The sequence below is a fragment of the Monodelphis domestica genome, chromosome 1 (genome assembly GCF_027887165.1).
Source record: "Monodelphis domestica isolate mMonDom1 chromosome 1, mMonDom1.pri, whole genome shotgun sequence".
In the NCBI taxonomy this organism is placed as follows: Eukaryota; Metazoa; Chordata; class Mammalia; order Didelphimorphia; family Didelphidae; genus Monodelphis; species Monodelphis domestica.
This window is the reverse complement of record NC_077227.1, coordinates 100,580,942-100,599,236: the sequence shown is the minus strand read 5'-3', so window position 1 is coordinate 100,599,236 and position 18,295 is coordinate 100,580,942. Positions and strand designations below refer to the sequence as shown.

The following is an 18,295-nucleotide window of genomic DNA, read 5'->3' as shown; positions in this document are numbered from 1 at the left end:
ACTGAGCTCCTCAAGTTTTTTTTATCCATGCAATCAACTTTAGCTTAGTGTTCTTTGAGGGAACCCCTATGCCAGCATTCCTAAAATACTCGTCTCTGCCATTTTAAACTAAGATAAATCCCCAAATTAAATGAAATAGTCTATAGGATTTAAAACAAACATTTAAAGGAAGGACTACAAAAAAACTCTTGAGATCTTGGTCTCTTTTAAAGATCTCATGGATATATTTCTAAAATGGACAAGTATTCCCTTGATGGAATATTTTTCAAGTGCTAAAAGCTCTTCTGTAAAAACAGAGGAACACTTTCCATTAGAAGCATAGGCCCATAGAATGTGAGAAGGCAAAGGAACACAAGAACCCATGGGATCTCTCAGCTGAAATCGTATTGAACCCTTTCAAATGTCTACTGCTACCAGAGTGATAGAGCTTAGGAAAAATCCCAGACCCCTAAATGAAGTCATCTCTTCTAAAGGGGATATTATTATTTAGCTTGCTTGCCAATAAGGATATTCCACTCAATATCAGTAGATATTATGTGAGTGTTACATTTTTGTCTTTAGAATATGTATACTAGCTATATATGCACAAAATGGCACAAATAAGGCCCAATTGAGAAGGCAATAAGAAGGGGAATTTTTAAATTTAACTTTTTAGTTGTTAAGAGTTAATATGTGAATAACAAGTTCATACTCACATCATATTGTTATCAACCACCTTTGTCCTCATGCCTTTTCTATATTTGTCCTCATTTCATTATTTCTACCAATTACAAGTTCAGAAATTTGAAACCAAGATCCAAACAAATGTTTGGAGGCTATTATGCTGAATAAAACAGCAAATAGGAGTAAAAAGTATATGGCATTTTGGGTCATTTTCAGAAAAGGATATGATTTTATTACTCAAAGTCTAACAACAAGAAAAATGTTATTAAATAATTCTAGGGGATAATGACTATAGCTCAGTAACAAAAAGAGAGGTTTTTTGTTGAAAAAGGAAGTGGAAAATAAAAATTATAATGTTATTTAGAATTTTAGATTTCATGTATGTTCAAAAAAATTAACACAACAGATATTGGGGTCTCTCAAAAGTTATTCTTTCATATTTTGTTGAGTGGCAACAGATCTGAATGAACGAATGTCTTATCTAAGATCAGAAATAGCCTATTATGCCATAACACTTTGATCAAAATTGTATAACTTCAAGTAGAAATTAAAGCATAATATATATTATAAAAGTTTTCTTAAAATATCAGATATGAAATATCCTATCCAAACAAAATTGGAAACTTTTATTTTAATGAATCAGTTATGTTTTCTTCTTCATATTAGCAACAAAATGACATTGAATTAAACAAGTATCTCTATATTAAGGTCACTAAGGATAAGTAGGCCATCTACCCATATTCTCTTTTATACCAGAATGGGGATGACTTCTCAATTGATAGGTCAGATAAGTGCAAACTCTAGCAAGCATTAAGAAATTGGAAAGTCTCTGAGTATGGGACCAGTGTGAGACTGCATGTTGTCCAAAGACCAGCTCTTCCAAGAGGTTAATTACCAGAGGGGAGACCATCTGGTGATATGTTTGGGGGTTTTTTTTGGGGGGGAGGGGCAGCTATATCAATTTATGAAGGTATTCTACAAATGTATGTAGGAAGAAATAATAAGCATCAAGATTGTGAGTATCTACATTGATAAAATCCTGGATTGACTGAAATGTTTATGGATAGGAAGATAGACCTGATATCCCTAAATATGGAATTCTTTTCCCATAATAGATAATAATTAAATTGGTCAGTTGAAAAAGTGGTTTTATTTAAAAAAAAACCCTCAGTGACAAGAATATTGATTTTTTAAAAAATGGCTTGGAAAGGATGGATGGAATCCAGACTGCCCGGCAAATTGATTAGAAGTATTTTCTTACTGTTCCAATTTAAGAGGATCCTTGTGCCATCAGAAAATATGCCATGAATGTTATTTTTGGAGCAAAGAAAATGGTGAAGTGACAAAGTTTGTTGGCTCACTTAATGCTGACATGAAATTATTTTTAATTTTCTTAAAGCTCTTACCTTCTATTTTAGAATCAATACTGTTTATTGGTTCCATGGCAGAAGAGTAAAAAGGCTAGGCAATAAGAGGTTAAGTGTCTTGCCCAGGGCCACATTTGAAACCAGGACCTCCCCTCTCTAGGTTGGATTCTCAATCCACTGAGTCACCTAAGTGGCAATTCCTCCACCCAACCCATCATGCACTTAAAACAAAACAAAACAACACCCTTACCTTCTGCCTTGTAACCAATTGGTTCCAAGGCAGAAGAGTGGTAAGGGCTAAGTAATGGGGGTTAAGTGACTGCCCAGGGCCACACAGCTTGGAAGGGCCCAATGCACTTGTTTTTAAGGGGCCTAATAAATAAGAATCAGATTAATATACAGGAAAAGTGCTTGTGGGTGTGTGCTAATTAAAATCACTTTCTCCCATCCCCTCAATTCCATCTCTACCCTCTTATCTAGGTTTTTGATTTATAAGTTACTAATTTGAGTGCTTGGAATATGGTTGAAATCTATTAGCATTTTTAAAGATCCATGGCAACAACCTATGTTTCCTGGATCTCCTTTCACTGATGTTTCCATCAGTTTTCTTACTTCAGATGAAGTATATAGTAAAAAACAGTACTCCTCTCTCAACTTTGATCCTTATTTCAAATGAGAACCCCTTGTAAATCTCATCAGGATCCTTGACTTCCTCACAATGGAGAAGAAAACAAGAAGGCCGAACAAGACCTGATCCAGGACACAAAAGAACAATGACAAGAAGACCTGGTTAAATACCATAAAGGGCAAGGGTAGAACTATGGGGCAGGACCAAAAATAGGTCTATTTTGGGAACAGAAAAAAAAAAGATGTATACCCTCTCACTGAGGGGAACACAGTCCAGGTAAAAGGAAGATAGTTTAAAAGACACAGAATCTGAGAGAGGAGGTCTGACAATGTTTGAAAGAGAATTAACAAAAACATTTAAGGAGTTGCCATGGATCTTTTCATGTTGGCCAAGACTAATTAATATTGTTAACCAACTTATTCCTATTAAGGGTAATTTCCACCTATTGGTAGTTTAAATATTTTTCAGAAATACACATTGTATATTAAAACTGTGTATCCACTTGGCCAGCATAGGAGCTATATATTACATATTAAGTGATTTTTGAAACATAAATCACCCAAAAAAATCTCTGTCCCCTAAGCAGCAGATTACTTCTATGTTCCTAATATGTAATATATTTTTTTCTTCATCTAGGGCCCTTAGAAATGACATATTCCCCCCGAAGGAAGATGTTATGTCAGTTCTAAAACACACACGCGCGCGCACACACACACACACGTGTCATGAGACATCAGAGGCATGCGGAGTGATTAAAAAAAGCTCAAGGCTAGCTACCTTTTGGAGATAAACCTTATTAGCTTTTACAAGAGTGCTAATAAATCTCCTCTATGCAGGACACTAGCTAGAAAGGCCTGACTCCTTACCTTTGATATGGGGAATGAAGTGGTGTCGGAATGGGGAGTTGGGGCGGGAGTCATTGTGGGTGGAGCTGAGACTGCTAGTGCGCAGGTGTGACAACCGCTGCACACCAGGAGACAGCAGCTCTGCGGCAGCAAAGGAATCATGGGGCAGGGACAAAATGAGAACAAAAAGAAGAATCAAAATTAAGACAGAAGCAGGGAGAGAGAGAGAGGTACCAAAAGAACAGAGCATTTGAATCAGAAGTCTGAAAAGGAGGAAGGAGAAAGGGTTAAGAATGTACCAGCTCAAGGGTTAAGGCAAAGTTTTAGAAAGTATTTTTTTAAAAAACAGGTCAGCATTGATTCACCTATCAGGTAAATGTCTTCAGTTGGTAGAACACGAGCAACAACATGTTATAGGTCAGGATACAACCAGCTATTGACATGCAGACATGGCATATACCCAAATACATCAATTAGCAGCTGTTTTTGATGAGCACCTGACAAAACAAAGCTGACTGAAAGACATGTAAGAAGATGGCAATTACTTTAAGAAGTTTGAAATGAAGTGTTTCTCAATATCAGGCTTTAGTTATTGTTTTAAAAGCTGCAAACTTCTCTCCAATGCTATTTTTTTTTTGTATTAATTTAGAAGGGAGAAAAGATCCCTTTTATGTTCACTGACAAGGCTGGGCAGCACAAGCAGATGGATCGATCTATAAACATCTCCTGAGAAACAGTGGTCCTTGAAAACTAAAAAACCAAAACAAAACATGCACATCTTGAAGGGATTTAGGACAGATCTACATAGCCTGAGTAAAGAAAAAGTGACTTAGGGAGCCATGAGCAGAAATCACTAGGGACATCAATAGGACCCATGGCCGCTACTGTATCAGAATCCAACTCCTGCCTCATTTTGGATATGTAGAACAAATCCAAGGAAATGGCTCAATGGAGAAATATATCTAAAAGGGAAGGTGAGTCTAAAACATCATCAGGCTATTTTAAAGGAAAAAAAATGGTTACAACAGATGACTGATCAGGAAAATATATATATATATATATATATATATATATGTATATATATATATATATATATATGTATATATATATATATATATATATATATATCTTTAAAAAGTCATATAAAAGTCCCCTGTTCAATCCTCTCTCCCCTCTCTGGGACTTTCTTCTTATGAAATGAAGATAAATGTCTCTACTCAGAGATATTCCACCAACCATTCCATACAATCTATGCCTGCTTTGATGCCAGAGACCAGGGATTTTGGTTGTCTATAGTTCCCTAAGAGGTTTTAGGAAAGAGAGGAGGGAGGCAGTGATAGAAAAGATTATTTATAGCCTGGAAGTATTAGTTTTTAAGTGGAATATTTCCAGTTGGTAAGTAAAAATACTCGGGAATTCTTAGTATTCAATGAAGGTCTTAAACAAACAAAAAACCCAGTATGTTTTACTTCAGTCTAATTTAACAAATATTCTTTAAATGTCTGCTTATTTCTCTACTGTTGTGTATGAAGGAGAGTTTGGAACAGGGCCTACTTTGGCCAAATGAGAATTATGTGTGCATAAAATCTGCTGACAATAAACAGAAAGTTGCAGCCTTTTTACATTCATTAACTTCTTTCAGTTTTAGTTCTAGTACATTTTAAAATATCCTGTGTGACATACTGACTTTCTTTCCATCATTAAGACAAGGTAAGATGCTTAAAATAAAATCTGTATTGATGTGCTGAGTAACAGTTTAACATTTTACCACCACCCTCAGGTTCTCTGAGAGACAGATCCATATCTTCATTTTCTATTTCTACTTCATAGGGGATTTAAAAATTTCAGAATTTTGATCTCTTTCTGTCTTTATTCTTCTTCTATTCCACAAAGAGACATTTTCTCCCCCAACCTTGTCCCTGACAGCAATGAGGATTCCATACTTGAAATGAATGGAATGAAAGCAAGAAAGGTCAAGCAAAACCCATAATACAGGTGTACCACTGATCTGGTCCTAAAGTATTATATATAGAAACTATCTTTTAACTGCTCTTGACAAGAGTGAATGCTTCCCAAGCTTTCCACTGTCATGTGAATAATAAGAACTTATACATTTTTCTCTTTCACAGGTATGGGCTATAAAACTATTATTCTACTATAGAATAGTGATAATTTGATGAAAATATTTTATCTGTACAGGTTTTCCATAAGAAACTATTAATGCAACTAAAAAAAGGTCATGACTGGTGCAGAATACAGCTGTAAAACATTTGTCATTTACCAAGGAGGAGGGGAAGGAAAAAAAAATGTTAAAAACTCAGCAGCCATTCTTCCAGTGCCCATGCCAATGAGGGTTCATTATGTCTCTTGCATTGGGTTATCCCATGGAAACAGTGATGCCTGTAAAGAGATAAATCATAGGTAGCCATTGCCCTTACCAGGTCTGTGGAAATGCTGTGGAGAACGTGACATTGTTGGGGTGTAACTATGGCGGCTGTATACAGGAGAGTTAATGGAGCCCTGACTAGTTGATCGATGAATCATTCGATCTCGAACATCCTGGTATCCCTAGAAATAAAAATGTTCAAAAATCCCTCTAAAGTCAATATGATACATAAACACATTCAACAGCCCCCATTGGATTTTAAGCTTCTTGAGGGTAAGGAACTTCTTTTTATTTTTCTCCTTTCTTTTTGTATTACTAGTGTCCAGCACATATTAGGTGCTTAATAAGCATTTATTGATTGATTTTCTTACTATAGTTAAATTCTGATGAAAACTAATAAAAATAATTATGAATATGACTTTTATTATAAATAAACCAAGAGGTTGGGAGTTTATGATAATTATTTTGCAAATAAGGAAACTGAGGTTAGCCACATAGATAACACCTCAGAGTCCAGAGGTAAGCACAGGACACATTATGGTAAATGACTTCACTTCCTGGTAGCTTTTCTGGAACCATCTCTGTTTCAGATGTGACTCTCCATTGCCAACATTTTTCTGGAGTTGTTCCCATATTCCATAGTCTTTGGAAAGGAGAAACACTCTGGGGTAACACATTCCCTTAAGTTTTTTTCAGTTACTACAAATCATTTTCGGGTTTTTGTGTATTTAGTTGTTGTTTTTTTTAAGCCCAAAGAATTCAAGTAATCCTGAAACAACTTAAGCTTTTTCACTGTCCAAGTGAAACCCAGTTTCCCCACAGAACACTTACTTCTGCCGATGGCGTGGGAGACAGAGTCCTTGGAGACTGCAAGAATGAGAAAGAAAGATGCAAAGTCATAATTTTTTCTTAGCCAAATTTTTCCCTTTCCAGAAATTTAAATGATTAACAATTTTTACCTTCTTAGGTTATTTGCTCAAAGTGATTAATCTAGAAAACATGGAACAATGTCTCCTCTCAACCCCAAATCCTATCTCTCCAAGTCCAATTTTAATACAGAGGTGAAATGAACTGCTTGTGTTTACACAAGTATTCAGTATTAGAGATAGGATTTGAATCCACATCTGACTTGATTCTACAGCCAGCATTCTTTCCACTAGGTTTAGGAAGGGTTCAGCAAATACATTTTAGAGGAATTCCCAGAGTATCCCTGCTTAATAGTAGCAGCAGAGCAAGAGCAACATCAACACTGTTCAATAGGGGATTATGGAAAGTGCTGAAGATGCAGAGACATCTCTGCCTTGGTGCACTGAATGTTGATCTTGCTTATTATGTCTTATTTCCACGAAAAGACCAGAGCTATCTGGGATTTGAATTTTGCCAAGTGGACATTTACAAGAATTGTTGGCATGGCAAGGGTAATGAGCATCTGGGGGGCACTGTGTAGACTTTAGATACCTGTTGCAAGCAACTGAAGGAGCCACAAGCAGCTTCTCTTGTGAAATTTCCCTTGCCTTACAGAAATGGGTACTGCCTGACCACTAGGTGGTACTACATGAAAACAGATATCATTTCCTAAACAATGGAAAGTTACAATTCTGAGATACTGTGGGGGACAAAACATAGAAAGGGAAGTTTTTTTTTTTTTTGTGACAAAAAAGAAAAAGAAAAAGAAAAAATCTTTCCAAGAATGAATCCAACTGAAGATATAATTAAGCTATGCAAAAAGTAATCTGTTTTTTCTTTTGAATAAATGTTTATTTATATTCTTTGATGGACTGATTTGTGCTTTTGGCACAAATTTTATTATTAAATAAAAACTCATTAGGTTTCTTGCTGTTGCTTTTAGGGACTTAGGTCTTATTTCAACTTGGCAAGGGAATCATCTAACCTTAGGAAAGAAGGCCAGGCTAAAGGACCTCAGTGCTGTTGGCCTAACATTTATTTTCTTCTGGGTTGAAAGCATCAGATGGTATTTGCTTTATCCTGGAAATCAGTCTGAATCATCTCAGTGGAAATGAGAATACAGATAGCTTTGCCTGTAGGGAAATCTAAGCATCAATAATACCAGCTAATCATCTCATTGCCTCAAAAATAGACTATGCTCATCATTTTCATCTCCCTAACATCATTTGGAAATTCCTTTCTTTTCACCTCTTTCTCAAATTGTATACTGTCTTTAAGACACGGTTCAAATTCCTTCTTCTCTGGGACATCTCCTCAACTACTTTAATTTTCACTGCCCTCTCTCCTTGAGATTGTAACCTGTACCTCACAGACTCCTTTAGTTTATACTATTTGGGCTAATCTGAGTTTGCCTTATTGCCCCAATTAGACTATAGGCAGCTTGAGGGTAGGGATCATTGCCTTTTTTCATTAAACATTTTTTATTCTGAACTTAAACACCAAAAAAGGACATTCCATACATATAGCAGAAAACTCAAAAAGGATTTTTTACAAAATACACCTATATAGATATAGAGAAATTCTATGTCACTTTCAAAATTGTTCCCCATGGCTATCCTTCCTTCTGAACCTGTTTTTGTTTTCTTTTATGCCTTTTGAAAAGTTTTTAAAAATTTCATTTTATTATTTTTATTCTGAACTTAAGCACTGAGAAAAAAATTAGGGATATTTATTATATTTATACCTTGAAGAATCTTTGTATCCCTGACAGTGCTAAGTTAGTCAATAAGCTTTTATTAAGCACCTACTATAAATCAAGAATGGTGCTAAAAGTGCCAGGGTACAAAGAAAGGTTAAAAAAAAACAACACATCCTCTGCTCTCAGGAAGCTCCCAGTTAACTGGGAAAGGTAATATGCAAAGAAATACATACAAACAAGATATCTATATTTATCCATTTATATTTCTACCTCAATAGAAAATAAATTGGAGGTAATTTCAGAGGGAAGGCATTAAGATTAAGGGGTCTGGGAAAGGATTCTTGTAGAAAGTGGGACTTTACGTGAGACTTGAGGGAAGCCAGAAGATGGAGATGGAATATTTTGTTGGGGGAGCAGTAAGAAGGCCAGGGTCATGGTAACAGAGAAGACTTGGGGAACAGAGGAATAAGTATATAGGCAGGAAGAGACTACATCATGTAGTACTCTGATGCCAAAAAGAGGATTTTATATTAGGTCCCAGAGGTGTTAGGAAGCCACTGGAGTTTACTAAAGTGTGGGGAGTGGGGAGCGGGGGTGAAATGGTCAGACTTATGCTTTAGAAAGGATAATTTGACATGTATAACCCAGTGGAATTGCTTGTCAACACCAGGACAGGGGAGGGAAGAGGGGAGGGAGACAATATGAATCATATAACTTTGGAAAACTTATGTGTAAATTTGTTATTAGAATAAAGTTAAAATTTTTAAATAAAATTTTAAAAAAAGAAAGGACAATTTGAAGTTTGAGTGGAAGATGTCTGGAGTAGGGAAGGACTTCAAGTAGGCAAAACCATCAGCAGCCTAATACCATAGCCCTGGTGTAAGGTGAGGAGATAATCACCAGAGTAGTACCAGTGGCAAAGGAGAAAAGAGATAATATATAAAATAACTGAAAGAGTGACTCTAAATAGGAGTTCTTGCAAACAAGTATAAAACCAAAGAGAAGGAGATTTTCTTACAAATATGACTGAATAACAAGCTACCATAAGAATTCATTACCTCTCCAAGGCTCTGCCTCTCCTGTTTGTCCTCATAGCCTGAAGAGTAGAATGGCTCATAAGTAATAAGATCTGGACGTTCAATGTCATAAATTGCCTTGACCTTGGGAATGGCTGCTAAATCCTTGTAGTCTAGGATCTCATTGTCAACTTTTGCCTGGCAGAAAAGGAGAGGAAAAAAAATAATTATGAATGTTCAGATCTGATAGGAACTCAATTTATTGCCAATTTCATCTAGGTTTGCTTTGGAAAATAGTTTAAATTCTTAGGAACACTGACTCTTTACTGGGCAAATTAGTCAATTAGAAAAAAATTGGAGTTTATGAAAAAGTCTCTATAGAACTCATCAACAAGTAGGCCAAAAAAAAAGCCTTAAAGATATCTTTCTAAATTTATTATGGAGAGCAAATTAACTGGAAACAGATGGGTAAACAGTTTTCCCAGATGGTGAAGAACAAGGGCTGCATCTTTAAGTAATTAAATATTTAATTATCTTTCTGAAACTCTGGATCTTTAATGGCAGAATTTAAGAATTCTCAGTGCTAACTATAAATATACAATCAACTCAGTTATGCTCATGTAAATTATCTGCAAGAAATTTGGAATCTGACATCTCATCATCTCTAGAATGTCACTGGTTATCTCTCCTCTGCCTAGATAATGTGTGGTCAGGAAATGAAAATTAATTTTACTATTAACTTAAATCATAATTACCAAAAAAGTTCCACTGCAAAAAGTCATACAACTGCATTTTCATAACATAAATGGAAATCTTTTTTGGATGACCTGTTTTCAACTAATTATACCATTACTACTTAAAAAAAACAAAAAACCTCTCTACTAATAAGTTAACATTAACCTATAGACCTTTGGGAAACAAAAGCTATTGCTAAAGATCTCTGAAGCTGCATGTATACCATCCTTCTTATTAAATAACTCCATACTACAAATAAGTAGACTCCCCCTAGTCATTCATGTAGGTAGATGCTGTTTTGACCATTTAAAACTGTTACTGAATTCATAGTAGCTTTTGTCATAATTAATTTTTTCAGTCAATTGACAAGTTTATTATCAAATTGGAGAGACATACAAATTATTTTTTTTATTAAAAGGAGGCCTCTATAATTTTCCAGCTTTATTGAAAGAGATACTTACATAGATGGTATGGCCTGGTGATCCAGGGATACTTGATCCTGGTCTGGAATAAATACTTTCAGAAGATGTCCTTGTTGGCTGTAAAACAAGGATTGCCATGTAAGAGAAAAAGCTGATGTTTCAGAATCAAGGTTGTCAATGATCCTGAGATTCTGGAAACTATTCCTTAAAAAATGTCTTTTTCATTTTTGTAGGAAACTGAACTTATAAGAACTTATAAGAAATAAGTGAAAAAACACAAGAAAACTGTAAAAATGCACTTGCATGTTTATAAAGCTTTTTAAGGTCTTAGAAACATAATTTCTCCCTCCCCCACTGTTGGGTCAAATATTATATACTCAACTCATGGGTGTGAAAGCGATATAGAAATTGCATGGAGTTGAACTAAGCCTACATAAACAATGATATCCAACTATATAGGTTCTTCACTCTTTATGTTGACTTTCAGCTGGGTAAAAAATGGGCAATAGCATTCAAAGAACCATGAGCACAATGGCAATATGTAAAGGTGAATATTAGGAATATGACCAATTGCCCTCATATGAGGACTCTTCAAACAATACAGAAAGCCTCGTGGACGATCTTATCTTTCTGAAGGTACTTGCTGGAAAATTCTAAGTAAGAAATTCAACTTCTTCACCTTTAGTAATGTTCCTACTTGCATTTTCTATTTTGCAAGCTTGAGCAACCAGCTCTGAAGAACACACATGAGTTTTGCTTGGATTATCAGTTTGATGTTTCAGATATGAGTCACAAATACCAATGAAGAATCATAGATTGTAATCCTTCCTACCTTTCAGGTGAAAATTCACCTGAGGGTGAAGGTTGGAGATATAACTGAAGTAGGATAAATAGAGCTTTGTTCTAGGGCTCTGATTAGAGCAGGAGTTTTTAATCTTTTTTTTTTTTTTGGTTATCATGAGCCACTTTGGTTGACTGGTGAGGCCCATGGATTTCCTAGAATAATGTTTTTAAGTGCATAAATAATGTACAAAGGGACGAAAACCAAATCATTGAAATAGAAATACAATAATATATATACATACATACATATACAGAGACAAGTTCAAATTCACAGATTTGAGGGTATAGAGAGAAACAAGTGAGCTTAATATCTAAGTAGTAGGAATCAGTCAAAATAAAAGGCTCTCAGAGGTTAAGTCCTTCTCTGGAGGCTACACTCCAGGTGAGCTCCTTATCTGCACTCTCCCCCACCCCCCACTCCTTGCTGAAGTCTTATGCTGTGTCAGAGAAGATGGATCAGAGCATATTTCATTATACTGGTCCTGGACAAAAAACGTATTAGTTATGTCTGTGGTAAGAAGAAATCCTATTTTTCAAGCACAGATCTCATTAGAGACAAAACCGTTTATAAATGATAATGCAAGGAAACAACATTCCAAAACTGTTCCAGTGTTCAGTGATGGGGTAAAGGTACATAGTTCAGGAGAATTAAAGTATAAAATTGTCCTCTGAGTCATCAGTTTTGATTGTCTCCAAGTCTGATGGTTGGCATGCAGTTTTCTAAACATGCAGTTTTTAAGTTTATACAGTGATTCACAGAGAGGATACTTCAAAATTTTTCAATTTTGAATAATACTAAGGTATTATCACTCTCTACTACTTTTTACTTAGATTCTCAGTCCTGATTCCAATTTGACAAAGTTTCTACTCAATGGATTAAGGCTGTTTCAGTACCAGCAAATACTGCAGTTGTGCTATTGAAATAAAAACAGAATTCTTGACAGGAATGGTCCTGAGACACTAGATCATTAACATATCCACAGATTAATCAAGATGACTTAACTATTTACCACAAGTAATTCTCATAGGTTCAATGGCTTCTTGGTCATTCTCCCAAATTTTAAATGACATTAATACCTGGCTCAGTTTTCTTCTCCAACCTATCTCCAGCCACTACCCTTAGGAACATACATATATGTAAACCCCCTACAAGTATTTAATTTCTCAGACTCTTCAATTCCAATGGCATTCTTCTTTAACTCACCCCAGCCACATATGTTGGCAGGATCATACCTCAGATCTTGCCATCTCTTGAAACTCTGCCATATTAAAGATCTAAAACTTTGGAATTGATTAGATTCTTTTTATGCTTTCTTTTCTGGTAATATCATTCATTCCCATAGTTTTACTACCTCTTCTATGCATCTCCCAAACTTATATCCTTAGTCTTGACCTTATTTCCAAGCTCAAGACTTGTATTTCAAATGGCCCATCGTACATCTCCAGTCAGACATAACTTGCACCAAATAAACTTATGATCTTTTCTTTTAAATCTCTCCTTTATTCTGACTCCACTACTTCTGCCTACTGATTCCATCCTTTATCCTTTCCTCCATGACTGAACTTCTTCCTGACCTAAGAAGGCTTCTGATCTTTGAAACCGAATAATGAATCATTGATTTATAGTCAGAAGCAATCTTAGAAGTCATTTAATTCAACCACTTCATGATGAGGAAACTGAGGTTATGATCTGTGGTGGTCTGGGAATGAAATTCAGGTTCTGATTTCAAGTCCAGGACTCCTCCTACCACACCAACATCTGCCAATTTTACCTCTGTAACCTGTCTTCAACCCTTTGTTCCTCTTTAGCTACACTACAATAAACCTACTGTTGATTTTCATCAAAACCTTCTTGGACTACTGTAATAGTCTCCTAACAGGGCTTTTAGCTTCCATTCTATATTTTCTCTAACATGTCACTCATACTTCTATCAGAACAATTTCTACTCAAAAGACTTTGCTGGCTTCCAATTGCCTAAAAAATAAAATCAAAATATTCTGGCTGGCATTGATGGCTCTACCCAAATCGTGGGACATCTTGCCTTTCTAGCTTTATTTCATATCACTAATGTAATTTAAGAACAAAATGGACTGCTTTCTTCTCTACATATACATGCCCAGTGCTATCAGATCTCTTAAAAATTTCATTCAAGCTGTGTCCTCTCCTTTCTTCTGCTACTCTTCCTTTAAAACCCACCTCAAATATCATTTTTTCCATGAAGCCTTTACCAGTTCCTATCTTCTTCCTTGGGTCTCACATAATATTTTGTTGTGAAATTTCCTATTATACTTAGATAAGATCATTGTATTGCATTTGAGTACATTTGTAATATTAACCCTCTGGCAGATAGTAAACTCTATAAAGATAAGGGGCTGTATTATATCTGAAGTCTGCACCTTCTCTTGTGTCTAGCACAGTTTTTTGTTTTGGTTTTGCATGCAGTGGGCATTCAGTAAATATTTATTGCCTGGGCCTTCTTGCTTGTGATCTATGGTAGATCTCAATTTCAAGATCAAATAAAATGGACATGTTAGGGTATCCTACAATATATTGGTAAAACTAGAGAGGCTATTTATAAGTATAACCAATGGGGTAACAAATTTTCCAGATCAAAGTGTTTTAAAAAATTGAGACAGCTAAACAACAACAAAAAACAATGTCTGCTCATGGGAATTATTTTTTCCTGCCACAAGCTCTGAAAGAATTATGATCTTAGGCACTGTTGAAGGGTGTGGTGAAGACTAGGGTGTATTGCAGTAGAATCAGATGGCTGAAGTTACTGTGGTTGCCACAGTAACTGCCTGTTTTCATTAATATCCATAAAGAATGTTAAGTGGACAAAATAAAAACTGAAGCTTTGGGGGCTCTTTCAAGTTACTCATTTTTATTATTTCTGCCAAACAGACTTGTCTTCCTCTCTTTTGGGGGCAATAATTCAGCAAGGGTGGATTTTGAGGCAATCTAGTCTCTGGTGGTCTATATTTACTGATAGGTGTGTGTCAGAATAGCAATAACAGAGTTTAGAAAAAGGGACACTGAGTGTTCTTTTTTGGAAATTAAGTACAGAAAAGGGAAAGTTCACTTGGCTAAAGTAAGCTGTTCCTGTACAGCTGATGTTCACCTTACTCCCTCCTTTGATTCGTGAGTCCCAAGAGTTTCATAAATTTCTTTCAAGTATTTGTTGCAATCATTTACACTATTGGTTTTGTATAATTTGACCATTGCTTCCATGACTGAAGTCTTTGTAAAACTCTCAGTTTAAGTTCCATGTGTTTTTCTACATGGCTTAAGATCTGAAACCTCTATTCAGTTTTAGGATAATGATACTTTAGCTTTTCTCTACTTTTTCAAACCCAGATATTTTGAACTTTGCAATTAGATATTTTGGAATCTAATGATTGCCAGTTGCCAAATGTATTACAATGTTCTGCTTTGGATTTCTCAATATTACTTAAAGTTCACATTTTGAGGAACAAATAGTGATTTGAAAATGTTTCAATTATTTCCCCTTTAAGTATACATATGATCTAGTTTAGTTTGTTTCTGCTTTCTTTTGACATCATAACCTTACTAACAAATTCATCTTTGATAATTCCTTTTCCCATGGGCTCAGGTACCACATGGCTGACCTATCTATATTACCCTTTCTAATATGGGGTGAATGTCAATTAGTCTGTGTTGGACTTTTATTTCAAGTCCATTATCTTCAAATTAAAATAATTAATAATTTCCCTGTCTCTGTTATCATATCATTCCTAGCATGCCCAATAAACAATCTTTATATTTCAGATGTTAGCTAGATAAAACAGACTTGCCCTAGATTTCCCAAAAGAAAGTACCTCTATATCCCATCATCTGAATTCAGGAATGCTAAGCAATTCATCTACACATAAGGTGCTGCAAGTCCTGTAATACTTTTGAACATGTATTCTTTATTCTAGAACAGCTATATGCAGTTCTCATTCTAATAAACAGTAGAAAACTCTCTTCCCAGGTCTGGAGGATTATAATTAACTCTCTTCTCTGTGCTGAATTACAATGATCCTTCTTTAGGCCTCTTATCTGTCAGAACAATTCAAAAGATACCTTCTCTTAAACCAGCGGTTCTCAACCTCTCAATTTGTAGCAATGAGAATACATAATGAATATCAAGTATTTACATTCCAAATAATAACTGTAGCAAAATTACAGTTTTGAAGTAGCCACCAAAATAGTTTTTTGGTTTGGGGTCACCACAACATGAGGAACTGTATTGTGGGGTCATGGCATTAGAAAGGTTGAGAACCACTCTCTTAAACCATGTACAGAGTTTACCTACATATACATTCATTTCCTGCCTCTTTTCACTTTCTGCTGCTCATGGCTTACAAAGTAACCATCTAAACTTGGTTTCTTTCTACATTTTAATATTACCTCCCTCTAAGATTATCTATCTCCTCTGGGATGCTAATTAGATAACTTCTTGGATTCTGAAAGGCAAAATCCTATTCCTTTATTCTAATCATCTGTTAATTTGTACTTGTGATTTTCTTATTCACTGAGGGCCAATGATGGACGGACAAAGTCCAACTAATACAAAAGGTCAATCTTCTAAGAGTCTATATTCTTGCCCAAGTTGTCAATCAATAAGTCATATAAAATACTAATTTATCCTCTTTCTCTCTTATATGGCCCATTTGCTATTTGTCTGTGTTATTCCCTCTCTGTATAAAGTTTAAGCCTAATAGTTCTTACTATTATCTAATAGCTCTAATAGCTCCTTAAATAAATTCCACATTTACCTGAAAATACTAGCCATTCTTTCTCATCCTAGTACATAAGGTATTGGCTACAGTTCTCTAGCAATTATGAACTGATGACAAAAATTCAACAGAAGTCCATATATCTATAGTTTATGGTGACAAATTTATACCCATATTAATAGTAAAGACACTTTCTCATTCTCTAGTCCTAAAATATAATACTTGTTCCATAAAGTTAAAAAGTAAGAGGTTCAGTGACTTTCATGATGAATGGGGAAAAGTACCCTTTGGAAAGCTTGTTGGAAAATTTCCAGTACTCCTCTCCCTTTAAAAAAAAGCCATTATCTCTCCAGAAGTGCAGAAGAGAAAGTAGAGATCCTAAACATTAATGACTTGCTCTGATCTCTGAATGTATTCAACAAGTGATTCGATCAGTGTTTTAGAAACGTAAAGCAGGGGATCAGAAAGAATATGCTTTTGATTTCATTCCAGTTAGACACTGGGATAATGTAAAGTTATTCCCTTTAAAATATAAAGTGCCATGATTTTTTTTTTTACTTTGGTCCCCTTTCCCTGCTATTTTCATAGAATCTTTGTTCATTCAATTTCTCCTTATTATTCCCAAGAACACTGTCTTCTTTTCTCTTTCTGGATGACTTCTCTAAGAGAAACAAGATTAAGTGATAGAAGATTCACTGAAAGTCTGGTTCTTTATTTCCAAAGGAAAGAAAAACCACCTCAACTGTTATTGGGGGGGATGAAATTCTGGAAAAGCCACGTGTGCTTACAAAATGTTTTTAAAAGTACTCTAATCAGGTAACTTTTGTCTAATTTGCTTTTCTCCAGTTTCTCCTTTGACCACTTGTCTTACAATTCTGAAGTATTCAATGAATGAATACTCTACTTCAATAATCCTGTTCTATATCCTCATTCCAACTCACCATCACCTTTTGATTATGACTTGTAATAACACCAGAGATTTGACTGCTGAATATGTGAAGAAATGGCATCCCATTTCCCTTCAGAATATGCTACCATGCCATGAAATATTGAGAATCACTGTTTGCTCTACCCCGTCCCCCAGGAGCAGCAATGCATAGGCTAACTTTTTCTAAACTGCAGGCATTCAAAGCCATGCTCTAAAAGAAGACATGAAAACTACAGGGAACAGGAAAAAAAAAACCATCAGATCATCCTGATCTGATGAACTATTACAGGTATAACTACAGTTATAAGGTCATTATCACCTTATAGCACACACTGTTGATGATGACAGTACCTGCCTTTGGTTTTTGTTGAAGTTCACTAGACAAGGTGGTGGTAATAGCTGCAGAAGAAGGAATAATATTTTTTTACCCTTAATATAGTCACTTAACTATAATATTGCCAAACTAAAGAATGAGGAAGGGAAGAGATCATTTTGAGCTTTTGCTGGTTTTTAACACCGATATACATTAGTGCCTATCCATATCTGTGTGTGTACACTAAGTGCACATCTGATTCAGTTATACACATAATACACAGTGGAAAGAAAATTCAGTTTTCGTTATATTAAGATCTGATTGTCTCCAACAGAGGTTTAAACATGTATAAAACAGGATAAAATGTTATGAACAAAATGAAAATTAAGAACAAAGCAAAAAAGCAGATGCTCTAATGAAAATGCCACAGGCTAATAATAAAATGTTCAATACATGATAAGTAGCAATATTAATTTTATTGGTCCAGACATAAAGACTCTAATGATCTTTTCTCCATGAGTAGACACAGAATACTTTGCTGGTGCATTAGAGATCAACAAGACCATACTTGACAATGTGTACATTAGATTGAAAGAAAAACATGCAATTTCTAGAGTAGTCATCTAAATTTTTAGTGTCCAAAAGCCTAACACCCCCTCAAATTCTTTCTTTTACAAATACAAATTTGATCCCAGAAATGCCATGACCTTTTGTATATCAATATCAGGCTCTTTCTCTAAAATATTATTTTTTCAAAAAATAAAAAAATTGATCCATTAAGCTCTGGATTAACACTATATA

General features: G+C 35.2%; 1 protein-coding gene across 34 annotated transcripts in view; it reads right to left on the bottom strand.

Moving 5' to 3' along the window:
* The window catches only part of ABLIM1 (actin binding LIM protein 1), a 400,442-nt gene that overhangs the window by 31,483 nt on the left and 350,664 nt on the right, over positions 1-18,295 (bottom strand). For 11 of the 34 annotated variants that reach the window (XR_008913139.1, XR_008913121.1, XR_008913123.1 and 8 more), the window contains 6 exons: positions 17,533-17,580; positions 10,707-10,784; positions 9,553-9,708; positions 6,721-6,756; positions 5,942-6,071; positions 3,525-3,644 (listed from right to left, as the gene is read on the bottom strand). Coding sequence is in view for 1 of the 34 variants with exons in the window: in XM_056803736.1 (XP_056659714.1) it covers positions 5,942-6,071; positions 6,721-6,756; positions 9,553-9,708; positions 10,707-10,784 (400 nt within the window). In the remaining 33 variants the exon portion in view is untranslated. The remainder of the gene's footprint in view (positions 1-3,524; positions 3,645-5,941; positions 6,072-6,720; positions 6,757-9,552; positions 9,709-10,706; positions 10,785-17,532; positions 17,581-18,295) is intronic. The other 23 variants (XR_008913161.1, XR_008913167.1, XR_008913143.1 and 20 more) reach the window with 3 other exon arrangements.